We start from the raw sequence: 12,750 nt of genomic DNA, 5'->3' as shown, positions 1-12,750 counted from the left end.
TTACTTCTTATACAGATCTCCAAAAAATGTATTCTACTGTCAGGAAATAAGATACATGTATTTTTTTTATTTAATCTCAATTTATCCTAAAATATTGAAGTAAACCTTTTGAGAGCCAAAGTAAAAAAAATGTACGATTGCAATTGATTTTTGGCTTCTTTTGTGAATATATTGAACTGATTTTAGATGTTCAATACTGTGTCCTAATTGTCCATCCATTTTAGCAAGGAATACAAACAGTCCTAGGTTAAAATGAAGAAACTAATTTAACTAATTTTTTAAGCTCTGCATATGTAATTAATTTTTAGGACATACCTTGACTAAGAAAACTAACAAATATTTTCCATTATTTTACTGAATGCTGTTTGTCACGTTTGTTTAGTTGAGATGAGTTCTTATTTCATATATCCTACTTTAATGTAAATTTCTAGGCCTCAATAAAACCATCGTGAAGTCTCAACATAAATAACTAAACAGAGAATTACAGTCTATCAATTGTTACAACGACTGGAGATCCAAGAATTCCTTTAATTATCCACAAAATGGTATGTGATTTGGAAACAATAATTTATGAGCAATACATAAATGTTCTTGGATGTTTAACTGAAAGACTAACAAGACGGATTAGAAGAGATATAAATGAACAGTCAGTACAATAGTTTTCTCACAGCTCTATATATCTACAAAATTTTCATCTAACAGTGCTTTTATATAAGGGAGTAAGACAAGTGTCTTCATACAAGGAAATAATAGTTCCAACAAACCTTTGCTAAACTGGCTGTAAAGAGGACACACTCGTACAGTTCACCCATTCTCTGCAGGAACTCGTCTACGTATGGTCGCTTCAGTACATAAACTTGGTGGACGGTACCATCGATTTCAACAGGCACAACAAAGTCAGCATTGTTAATAGGCTGAAACAGACAGTAAACATTTCATTAATACAATTCATTTTTGGTGTTACTTATGAAACAATATTCATTTAGTTAAATTACTATTATGCTGTAGTAAAAGATACTAGCGTTTAGGAAGTTTCCATGTTTTATTGTGATTAGTGATGACCAAGTGGTTTAAACTGAGCTAGAGATAGCACAAGCTGAAATTCTGTCTGTGACACTTCCTATCACTACCATTGACCTTATACTGTATGGACTCTCCATTTTATTCTCTTTGATAAGATCCTGACACAGACTAGAGATCTATGAGAAAAAGCAGAATATGTCTTAAAAAGTTACCGTTTTCTCCTTTTTATACATAAAAAAGCATACAAAATGATCACCAAATATTCTAAAAACTAGTAAAACATTTCGTATTCCTCACAATATATCCAAATATCGATGTCGACGATTCGTGCAAGAATGGATGGATGCTTCTAAAAAATACTAATTCATTTTACAGTATGGTTTGCTACATAATGAGCATAAAAGAGCATAACTTTTGTAGTTTGTATCATACCAGAGCTCTTACTATTAATTGGCCCATAGGAGTAGTTCAAATGAGCAACAAAACGCTGATGGAGCAGTGGAAAAAGTTGTTGGCTGTGGCAACTAAATCACGGGTTTCTGCGTTCTATTGCAATTGAAGTCCCCCTTCTACGCCTCATTCAGCAGTCGTCTTTTGATGAAACAACCATGAATGAAGAACAATTTTTATTAAAGGCGACAAACAAGAGACTAAAGGGTAGCAAGACAGTTTAGGTTTATCCCACATTGAGTTGCAGGTTTCTATCAAGTCAGTTTTACCTACTGCTACTGCACTCCAAGCTTAGAAATGAAACACACCTGTATTCCAACTAAGTTGAGGTCAACATCTAGCAACAGACGTGAAAAGTGCGGAGTCCTGGGCCATTTGGCGTGTTTGAGTTTTTGACATTTTAAGGCAGCATCCTAGTTGGATGGTAAGCCCAACTGTGGTGAGTGTCAGTCGTGCTGCAAACGCTTCAAGATACAAACAGGTTTGTATATCCATCACAACTGCCAAGTCTGTCAGGTGATGTTTCCTATGCTGTGTTTTAAGGGTGGGGTAACTTAAACCTTTAGTTCTGTTAAACTAAATCTCAGGTTAAACCGAGTGAAACATATCTATAAATTTTAAAAACAAAACATAAACCGCCTTGCTACCCGCTCAGTGTGGTCACACATTTTGCCACACAGCAATACCCGTTGCTCTTACCGTCCAGCTATCGCCACTTTATACCCCATATGAAAGCACACATGCTCACCCCCCCACAAGCTGCCTGGTATTAGCAGTGTATTGAATCACATTATGGATTGGTTCACATGATCGTAACGTGCAGCCGGTAGCCTGGTGGAGCTCTGAATTGGCCTCTTTGAGGAAGAGGGTCAGGGCTCTATTCAGGAGAGCCAAAACTTGGGGTACTTGGGACACCTACCACGAGGCTCTTGCACTGTACAACCGCAAGGTTCGTACGGCTAAGAGGTTAGCCTGGAAGAAGCTCTGCACCGATATTGACAGTGTGCAGGGCAGTGCAAGGCTGCAAAAGCTATTGGCAAAGAATCCCATCTCGCCGCTTGGTAGTCTCAAGGACGATCAAGGTGTTTACATTACTGAGCCGGAAGGAGTTCTGAAAGTCATGATGGGAACACACTTCCCGGACTGTATTGTTCATGAGGGTGAACAACCACCCGAAAGTGAGGGGAGACATGCGGGTCGCGCCACTCATTCGCAGTGGAGTCTGGCGCACCGTATTGTTACCTTCAGTAGGATTGAGTGGGCTATTAACTCATTCAGTCCTTACAAGGCTCCTGGGGGCGACGGGGTGAGACCGGTTTGCTTGCAGCGGGGATTGGACATTCTCCTTCCACAGCTGTGCAGACTGTTCAGAGCCTCCGTGGCTCTCAGGTACATCCCACTACCTTGGAGAGTGTCCAGAGTGGTGTTCATACCGAAGCAGGGGAGGGCGGGCATGGATCGGCCGAAGTCTTTCAGGCCGATATGCCTGTCCTCCTTCCTTCTCAAAACCATGGAGAAAATGGTTGCCAGGTTTGTTTGGGAGGGAGCTCTTCTGGAGCGACCTTTGCATCCTAACCAGCATGCCTACACTCCAGGAAAGTCATGCGACTCGGCCCTGCATCAATTGGTATGCAGGATTGAGAAGACGCTGGCGGCAAAAGAGGTAGCCATAGGAGTCTTTTTAGACATTGAAGGTGCCTTTGATAATACAGCCACTCAGGCGATTATCAATGCGGTCTCGGGACGTGGCGTTGATGGTCAGGTGTGTGACTGGATAGGGGCCTTGCTCACGGACAGGGTTGTTGTTTCAACCCTCATGGGAGCAAGTGTTAGTGCAAAGGCTACGAGGGGCTGTCCGCAGGGCGGCGTTCTCTCTCCTCTTCTGTGGAACCTGGTTGTGGATGACCTGCTGAATTCTTTGAATAGCAGCGGTGTCTTTGCACAAGGGTACGCAGATGATATTGTGATTCTTGTGAGTGGCAAGTTCAACACAACAATCACGGAATTGACCAATGCTGCTCTGAACATGGTGGGAAACTGGTGTGATAAGGTTGGCCTCACCGTCAACCCCACCAAGGCTGCCGTGGTTGCCTTTACCAGGAGGCGACAGATGGAGGGCATTGGTCCTTTTCTATTTAAAGGCTCACCCGTTGAGCTGAAGCCTGAGGTCAAGTACCTGGGCGTGATCCTAGATAGGGTTCTAAACTGGGGACCTCATCTAGAAAGGGTCATTGCCAGGGGTAAGTGGTCTCTAATGCAATGCAGACGTGTGATAGGTGGGCCCTGGGGACTGAAGCCGAGGCTCTTGTACTGGCTTTATGTTTCCGTGGTCAGACCTGCACTAATGTACGGAGCTGTCGTATGGTGGCCAAAAATGGAAGCCAAAACGGTGGTAGCACGTTTGGCAGGTATCCAAAGGATGGCCTGCCTCGCTATCACAGGGGCCTTTCCTAGTGCGCCAGGCGCGGCTCTGGACTGTTGTCTTAATCTCGCCCCCCTGGACATTGTCATTCGAGCTATGGCCAGGAAGAGTGCCTACTGTCTGCAGCAGACGGGATTCTGGTCGGGCTGCAGCGGTGGGCACTGTAGAATTAGCACTCTGACACAGGAGGATGTTTTGCATATGATCTCTGATCAGATGCCACAAAAGTTTTCCTTTGACAAACCCTTTAGGATTATTTTGCCCTCAAGGGATGATTGGTCAGAGGGGAAGCAACCTCTTCCACCAGCGGAGCTCGAATGGTACACAGACGGCTCTAAAACAAAAAGCGGCACAGGTGCTGGAATTCTGAGAGTGAGACCATGTAGGGAGCTGGTGGTTCCTATGGGTCCGTATCCGACAGTCTTTCAAGCGGAGGTCGCAGCCATTATGGAATGTGCTCGTGAGAATCTTCGTCTGCGATATAGGGGCAAGACGATTAACATTTTCACGGACAGTCAGGCAGCGCTGATGGCGCTGGATTCTTGCGCAATCAAATCCAAACTGGTTTGGGATTGCTATCAGACCGTTTCCTCCCTTGCCAGAATCAACAATGTAACCGTTTGTTGGGTTCCTGGTCATAAGGGGATTTCTGGGAACGAAAGAGCTGATGCCCTGGCCAACCAGGGCTCAGCAACAATTATGACGGGCCCTCAACCATTCTGCGGTGTTCCAAGGTGTGAATCCTCTAGGGTTGTCTCGAAATGGATTCGCGCGGAGCATGGGAGAAGGTGGAGGTTGCATCCGGGTTTGAGAGTGAGTAGAATGGTATTACAGTCACCTTCCTCCAAGGTGGCCTCGGACCTTCTCTCATTAAACAGATCAATGTCTTCCAAGGTCATTGGTCTCATTACGGGGCATGGTCACCTGAAGAAGCATCTACACAGAGTTGGTATCCTTCAGGAGGATCCGCTCTGTGGAAGGTGTAATGAGCAGGAGGAGACTGCTGAGCACCTGCTCTTTGATTGCCCAGCAATAGCAAGAGAGCGGTATGCCATCTTTGGTAGCTTGAACAGGGGTGGCGAGTTTTCCCAGGAGGACTTGATAGGTTGTTTTCGGCGGTTTGTTGAACTGCTGAAGTTGTAGACTGGTAGTCCTCATGGTGTTTTCGGGGTGCGCAAAAGGCCCTTGAGGCTTAAGTGCATAGCAGTAGGCCGCCCCAAGAAAGAAAAAAAAAAAAAAAAAAAAAAAAAAACGTGCAGCCGCAACAATCGCAAACAACCGACCACCACCACTACTAGATGTCATAGATATGTGGGTTCACATGAACAAGCACCAACTTGCTGATCGTAACGTGCAGCCGCAACAATCGCAAACAACCGACCACCACCACTACTAGATGTCATAGATATGTGGGTTCACATGAACAAGCACCAACTTGCTGATCGTAATGTGCAGCCGCAACAATAGCAAACAACCGACCACCACCACTACTAAATGTCATAGATATGTGGGTTCACATGATCAAGCACCAACTTGCTGATCGTAACGTGCAGCCGCAACAATCGCAAACAACCGACCACCACCACTACTAGATGTCATAGATATGTGGGTTCACATGAACAAGCACCAACTTGCTGATCGTAACGTGCAGCCGCAACAATAGCAAACAACCGACCACCACCACTACTAGATGTCATAGATATGTGGGTTCACATGAACAAGCACCAACTTGCTGATCGTAATGTGCAGCCGCAACAATCGCAAACAACCGACCACCACCACTACTAGATGTCATAGATATGTGGGTTCACATGAACAAGCACCAACTTGCTGATCGTAATGTGCAGCCGCAACAATCGCAAACAACCGACCACCACCACTACTAGATGTCATAGATATGTGGGTTCACATGAACAAGCACCAACTTGCTGATCGTAACGTGCAGCCGCAGCAATCGCAAACAACCGACCACCACCACTACTAGATGTCATAGATATGTGGGTTCAAAGGGGCTGCCAGTCGATTGCCAATACTGGATGATACTCCACTCTTCTTGAAATATGAAAGAATGTAGAACTGTTTGTAAAGGAAATTATGAACAATCAATCTATCTAAGGACATTCAAATTAATAATTCGTAGCAATGCATATTATTAAGATTTTCACTAAAATAAATGTTATTTTTTATATTATTTTTACATAGGCATAAAAATATTACATGTCAAAACTGATAACGCAACACTCAAAAAAAAGCTAAATAAAAGAATTGATACTTTTTTATAGTAAATTAATTACTCCTATATTCAAAAAAATTCCATTGAAACTGTACTAAAATATGGAAGAGTGAATGTAAACAGACAAACAATATTTATACAACAAACAAAAAACAGTAGGAGGTAATAGTTGATGACTGATTATTTATTTATTATGTCCCACGTTAGTATTTCAATACTAATAGAATTTATGATAAGAAACAAGTTTAATTATTATATTTATCTATTTATTTACATGTTAAGCTCTGGACAAAGCAAGAAGTTTCTATTTCAGTAAATTTTTTTGCAGAAAAGAAACTGTATCACAGGAAATTAGTACCGAAATTTAGGTGTATATTTTGACATGCTCCTATTAGTAAAATAACTAAATCAATATTAAATGCACTTCTCTTGCCATGAAAATTACTAGCTCTTGTGAGAAAATGTACTTATAAAGGCTATAATTGAAAATTCGTACCAAAATAAATTGTCAGGTAAAAAGATATTCATAAATATGGGTATATTTTTCAAAGGCGATCATTTGGTTATAAGTGACAGAAACAAACAAATAACAATACATTAAAATTTTGATTTAGTACTTAGTCCACTCCACAAATATCATATGAAATACTGCAAATAAAAAATGATAAAATATTAACATCATAGTGTACAAAAAGTAATATTTATACATGATAGAGATATCAACACATCCATAGAGCTCCTGCCCAGTCTGATCCACTGACATCCATACTTTGGGAAAGATCGGCACGCCACTGAGGTTCGGCAATCGACTGTGATAACTGGTAGCCAGTGTGAACCGTCCCATGCTCCCTCAAACTACTATCGGAGGCTGTTATATATTGTTATTCGGAGGCTGTGATGACGCATGTTGATTCATTAATTCGCAAGTAGTAGAGTTTTTCGCAGTTTAATTCACAGCTTATTAAAGGATTATATGGTTAACGAAATCCACAGCTTATTCACAGTTTTCACGGTCAGGTGGAGACCCTGTTAAGATTGATAGGGAGTTCTGGGACACCCTGTATATTATTTACAATACTAAGATAGTTTGTTACTGTAGTTATCTAATCTAAATATTTTGATACACAAAGTCTGTTTATCTGTTTATTTACTCTGCTGGTATCTACAAATAGATGCCCTGGAATGCCTAAACGTAGGCATACCATTCATGGACTTCAAGTAAAATGTTTCCTTATTTTGGTTATCTGCATACAATTTTTGCGAACATTTCATCAAAATATATTATATAAAAAAAGTAAATAAAATATTGTATAACTTTCAACATCAAAGGGCTAAAATCTGTACAATGTATGTCATCAGCAATTTGTAACTAGTAATCTTACCTTAAATGAACTATGCACTAAAGTCTCATCCAAGTCTATAACCATGCATTTCTTGTGCATGTCTTGGTGTCGGATGGTGGGCAGCAGGTAGCGTGGTGAGCCAGGGCTGAGCTGCGGTGAACACCTACCCTCACTGTTACCGGACGCTTTCGAAGCCTTCGAACTGGCAGCACTGAAGCAGCAGAGCAGCGAACGAAGCACTCCCCTCCTTGGTTTCTTGCCCACTTGACCTGGATAAACATCTAAGTGAAAGACTTAGCCTACCCACATTTCAGTCCGGTTAATAGAGATCAAAAAACTACCCACAATTTGATTCTTAAAAACTAAAGTCTCTACTAATCTAATCTCTGGAGTTGCTTGATTATTAAGGTAGCCTATCAATCGATTGTTTTACTTTCTAATATGATAACAGATATCTTCTACTCGTATCTTCAATGATTTAAAAAAATATTTTTATATGATGAATAATGAAAACTAGTAGTAGTGTATTTATTCAAGAGTCATGAGGTCCAGATCCTCCCTCTTCAAAATGTTTGAAAAAGATAGATATATGACATAATGTAAATTTACTTGACAAGTGTAAGTGTATATTTTTACACATAACTTTGATATTCAATCAAATTGTGCCTAAAATTATTTTTTTTATCCATAAGAGAGGATTGAAGATATGAATTACACAGTATCATCACAACAGGATAAAATTACCTGAGTAGTACGACTGAATCAGTTTTGGTCTTCAATGTAATGGGACATGTATTTTATGTATATTATGATCTTGTATGTTTTTCATCTTAAATAATTACAACATTATACAGACTGAGTAGTAGTATAATTTGAAAGTTGTACATATTGTTAACCCTTTTGATCCCGGGAGTTTTCGCATGGGCGTCTGCCCACGTCCCGGCGTCTGGCGCTCGGGTATCTGCCCCAGTCCCGGCCAAGATTTATTGAAAATGTAGTGCTTCGGCAAAAGTTACACAAACTTTTTATTAATCAATGGATTTTATTGATTCTTTTTTTAATATACTTCTCTAAGACTCTACTACAACATAAGCCCACCTAGAATTATAATAAAAATGCACACACAATTTTTTGAAAAAAAAAATGATACCAAAAAATGTTTTTTCAAAATTTTCTGTTTCCATTTGATATAGAAGGCATAAAATGAAATTTCTGCTCAAAAATGAAAGCATTATGTCCTTGTACATATAAACATGAGTTGTATTCTAAATTTTGACTTAGTTATATTCACAAATAACTGAGATACAGGTTTACAACTAAATAATGCACATTTAGTTCCACAGGCACAACATTTCGAAAAAACACATGAAAAATGTATGTACAGATAAAATTAAGTATTGTCACTTGCTAAGTTACAAATTATAACAAAAGAACATGAATAGTTATATTTTAGCTTTCATCAATTGCTTTTATGATGATCTTATTGTTACAAAAAATGTTTTTCTGGTGTGTTCACTAACACTTGTGCAGTGGAAAACACTTTGTGTGTAGTCCTTTTTTACATTTTTTACAAATGTAGCTCGATTTCTTCCTCTTGCCACCCAGTCTGGTGCTGGCTGCACTGCAAACACAGCAATTTCTTTCCTTTTTATTAGGAAGTTTTTCAAAAAAACGGGGTAGTATTCCAGCATCGCCTCCACCTTGATTTTCATCATCACTGACATCGGTGTCTGGAATCGGGTGTCTCTGTTCTTTGAAATCAAACCATTCAGCAGATAAACTGTCAACTAGAGTCACTAAAAATTTTAGTCTAGTCATAGGATTGGTGGTATTTTGTTTATACAAAAGATATGAATTCAAAATCATCCTGGATAACAAATTGAAAGTTAATTTTTTCCAAAATTTGGCCGACCTGCGATCACCCATGTATTGGTGTAACATTTGGTCATGGCCATCCACACCGCCCATAAAGTTATTGTACTCTCTTATTATTTTAGGTTTAGTAGTAATGTATATTTTATTTCCTCGTTTTTTTGATTTTTGTTATTCTCCAGCTTTATACACAGTTGATAACAACATTACAGGTTTTTTGTGTGTTTTCCTTTGTCTAAAACCAAGTAACAGCATTGAATTTTTCCTTTTGTATTTTCTTTCCCCAATTGTGTAATTTGTTTTTATTTCTTGAGGCACACCCTTCCTGTTCATTCTAATTGTTCCAGTCAAATGGGTACACTTAGTGTACAAAGCTTTGGCCAATCTAACAGAAGTAAAAAAATTATCAACAAATATATGAAAACCTTTGTATAAACATCCAGCTACATCAAGAAGTTTCATAACTACATTGTAGGCCAGGCCTGTTTCCCTTACATGTTTTCTATCGGTATTTTTTGCTCCTTTATAGACAAAAAAATGCACACAGTAGTGGGTTACTGCATCACACAGTACCCACAACTTGATTCCAAATCTATAGTGCTTTTTAGGGAGATACTGCATCAAGGGGTTTTGGCATTTAGTCGGTATAATACTTTCATCAATAGAAAGGCACATATTGGGACTATAATGGTGCTTAGATATCCTATTCATATGATCTATTAGGGGTTGCACACGGGCACAAGGGTCATAATTTGGCTCCTTAGGTTTAGGAAGCTTCCGTGTATCAACCATATGGAAATATGCCAAAATTTTTTGAAATCTATTCCTACTCATCATTCTCCCGAACCAACTACAATTCTGACTGTTAGATTTCCACCAGTAACTTGCATTGGTAGGTTTGTGATTTAGACCCATATTTATTAGGATACAAATAAAAGCCTGAATTTCTGCAGTTGTAACTTTGACCCATGTTCTCAAACTATTATTCGGCCCCAAATTAGAATTGTACTTTCTGACAACTTCTTCAGCGTACATATTTGTATATTTTACAAACATTTCCATCAATGTAACTGTGAAAAACAGCCTAAAGTAAGCAATTGATGGTGTATTCATGGGAGGACAATGTTTCAAGCCGGGCAATTCTAAAAATGAATAACCTGGATCATTTTCTGCAGTAACATCAATCCATTCTTCATTATTTTCTCCACTGGAATCATCAGTTGAATTACCATTAGTATGTCTAGGCCTAGGCCTAGAAGGTTGTCTAGGTTGCTGATGTATAGTAGTAAGCCTACTCCTTACATTTTCACCATCAATACTACTCTCAGATTCACTTTCCGATAAAATCCTAGGCCTACTTACAATTGGAAGAATGTTTGATGATGGTCCTGGTTGATCTGGATCATATGTGGGATCATTATCCGTGTCATCCACTTGAGAGGAACTACTGTCAACTCCACTGCCAAAATTATTCAAGAAACTCTCATCACTAGAAAAGTTTTCTTCTTCATTTATCACTCGACTAATCGTATTGTCACTAAGAGGTGAATTTGCCCGTTTCATTGTAAATAACTACAAAGAATCATAAACTCATTGTAAATAACGTAACCAATAAACTTCCAAACAATAAGGTTAACTACAGCTCATAACAAACAGACGATACACTCACGACTGACGACAATGAGAGCAGACAGCACATGGCACCGAGCAGCCACAGCATTCTAGTTTGAACGAAAACATCGTTGCCAAATTGAACTAAAAGTTCCTTTACATACTATAACTTTGTAAAGGTGTTCATTACAAATGGTTTAATATAACATAAGAAGTATTCAACCGATTATATTGTATTAAAAAAAACATTTTTGTGAACGTCTGGAAAATCGGACGTTGGGATCGAACGTGATTTTTTAAAACGTCCGAAAATTCTGACGTTGGGATCAAAAGGGTTAAATAAGACCACGACACCAAAGTAGAGAACTATGGTCATCTAATATTACCAAATATTTGGATCTGATGAACTATGTATATAAATCTTACATTGCCTTTAATGATCCAAAAGAATAAACATGAACTAAATTTACTTACTTACATTAAAACATAAAACCAATATTTAATACTTTTATTATTTTGTGAGGCCTTTCGATATCAAGGATATTTTCTTCAGACACATCACAAAAGTCTGAAGAAGATATCCTTGATATCGAAAGGCCTCACAAAATAATAAAAGTATTAAATATTGGTTTTATGTTTTAATGTAAGTAAGTTATCAGTACCAATATAAACTCCATCTACAACATGAACTAAATTGCTAACCGCTTGTATCAGGTAGGGTTGGGGCTACCTTCTGATAAGATACCATGTCTGAATTAATCTAGTACTGTACAATGTGTCTTGTCTAAAATTGGGAAGTGACGAATCAGGTTTTACAGAGAGGGATGAACACATCTCTATACCAAGACCTAGACACTATTAAGCTTTGACAACAAGAAAGTCCTATATACCTACAATCGTCATCCGTAATAAAACACGATATAGACCGGGCGGTCAGTGACATCCATTGTTTTGCTGCTAAGACTAATTGTCATTCGTAATAAAGCAGGATATGGACCGGGCGGTCAGTGACGTCCATTGTTTTGTTGCTAAGACTAATTGTCATTCGTAATAAAGCAGGATATGGACCGGGCGGTCAGTGACGTCCATTGTTTTGCTGCTAAGTCTACAATTGTCATCCATAATAAAGCAGGATATGGACCGGGCGGTCAGTGACATCCATTGTTTTACTGGTAAGACTACAATTGTCATCCGTAATAAAGTAGAATATGGACCGGGCGGTCAGTGACATGATCCATGGTTTTACTACTGACTAACATTTTAGTGTATTAAAAATGTTAAGGGATTGTCTCAAACACTTTCTTGAACAAAAAACCTTTAAGAATTGTTTTACATATTGGAAAAACAACACATGTTATAGTTTTTTTGGTTTTTAGACTCAAATTTGTAATTAAAAAAACCTAAAAAGTGAATGAGATACAAAAACTATTTGAGAACTGGTAAATTATGAATGAAAATGTTCAACATTTCAAGCACATAGGTCACAGAAGAGCACAAATCCTTGATAATACTTATCTCTTAGGTAGATAGAGGAGGTACTATTGCTATCAAGATTTAACTAATAGGAATTGTAATACACAGTACGTAAGATTGTGTGGTCTGAACTCACCTGGGACACAGACATCATTGTCGACTCTAGGTATATGACCTGAAAAAAGAAATCTACTGTTAAATGAATACAAGCATTTAATCTAATGAAATGAAATGAAATGAATGAAATGAATGAATTTATGGTTAAGCTGATATAGTAGGCATCAGGCACGGTATAAATAATTTCACTTTATCATAAACCTTGA

General features: G+C 38.8%; 1 protein-coding gene across 1 annotated transcript in view; it reads right to left on the bottom strand.

Annotated features, from left to right (window-relative positions):
• The window catches only part of LOC124364636 (phosphatase Herzog), a 36,787-nt gene that overhangs the window by 8,680 nt on the left and 15,357 nt on the right, over positions 1 to 12,750 (bottom strand). Inside the window, exons 2-4 of the mRNA XM_046820260.1 lie at positions 12,564 to 12,602; positions 7,511 to 7,740; positions 765 to 914 (exon numbers count right to left, since the gene is read on the bottom strand). Coding sequence (XP_046676216.1) covers positions 765 to 914; positions 7,511 to 7,740; positions 12,564 to 12,602 — 419 coding nt within the window. The remainder of the gene's footprint in view (positions 1 to 764; positions 915 to 7,510; positions 7,741 to 12,563; positions 12,603 to 12,750) is intronic.

Source organism: Homalodisca vitripennis, chromosome 6 (assembly GCF_021130785.1).
Source record: "Homalodisca vitripennis isolate AUS2020 chromosome 6, UT_GWSS_2.1, whole genome shotgun sequence".
In the NCBI taxonomy this organism is placed as follows: Eukaryota; Metazoa; Arthropoda; class Insecta; order Hemiptera; family Cicadellidae; genus Homalodisca; species Homalodisca vitripennis.
Note: the sequence above shows the minus strand (reverse complement) of the source record. Positions and strands in the feature narration are given on the sequence as shown.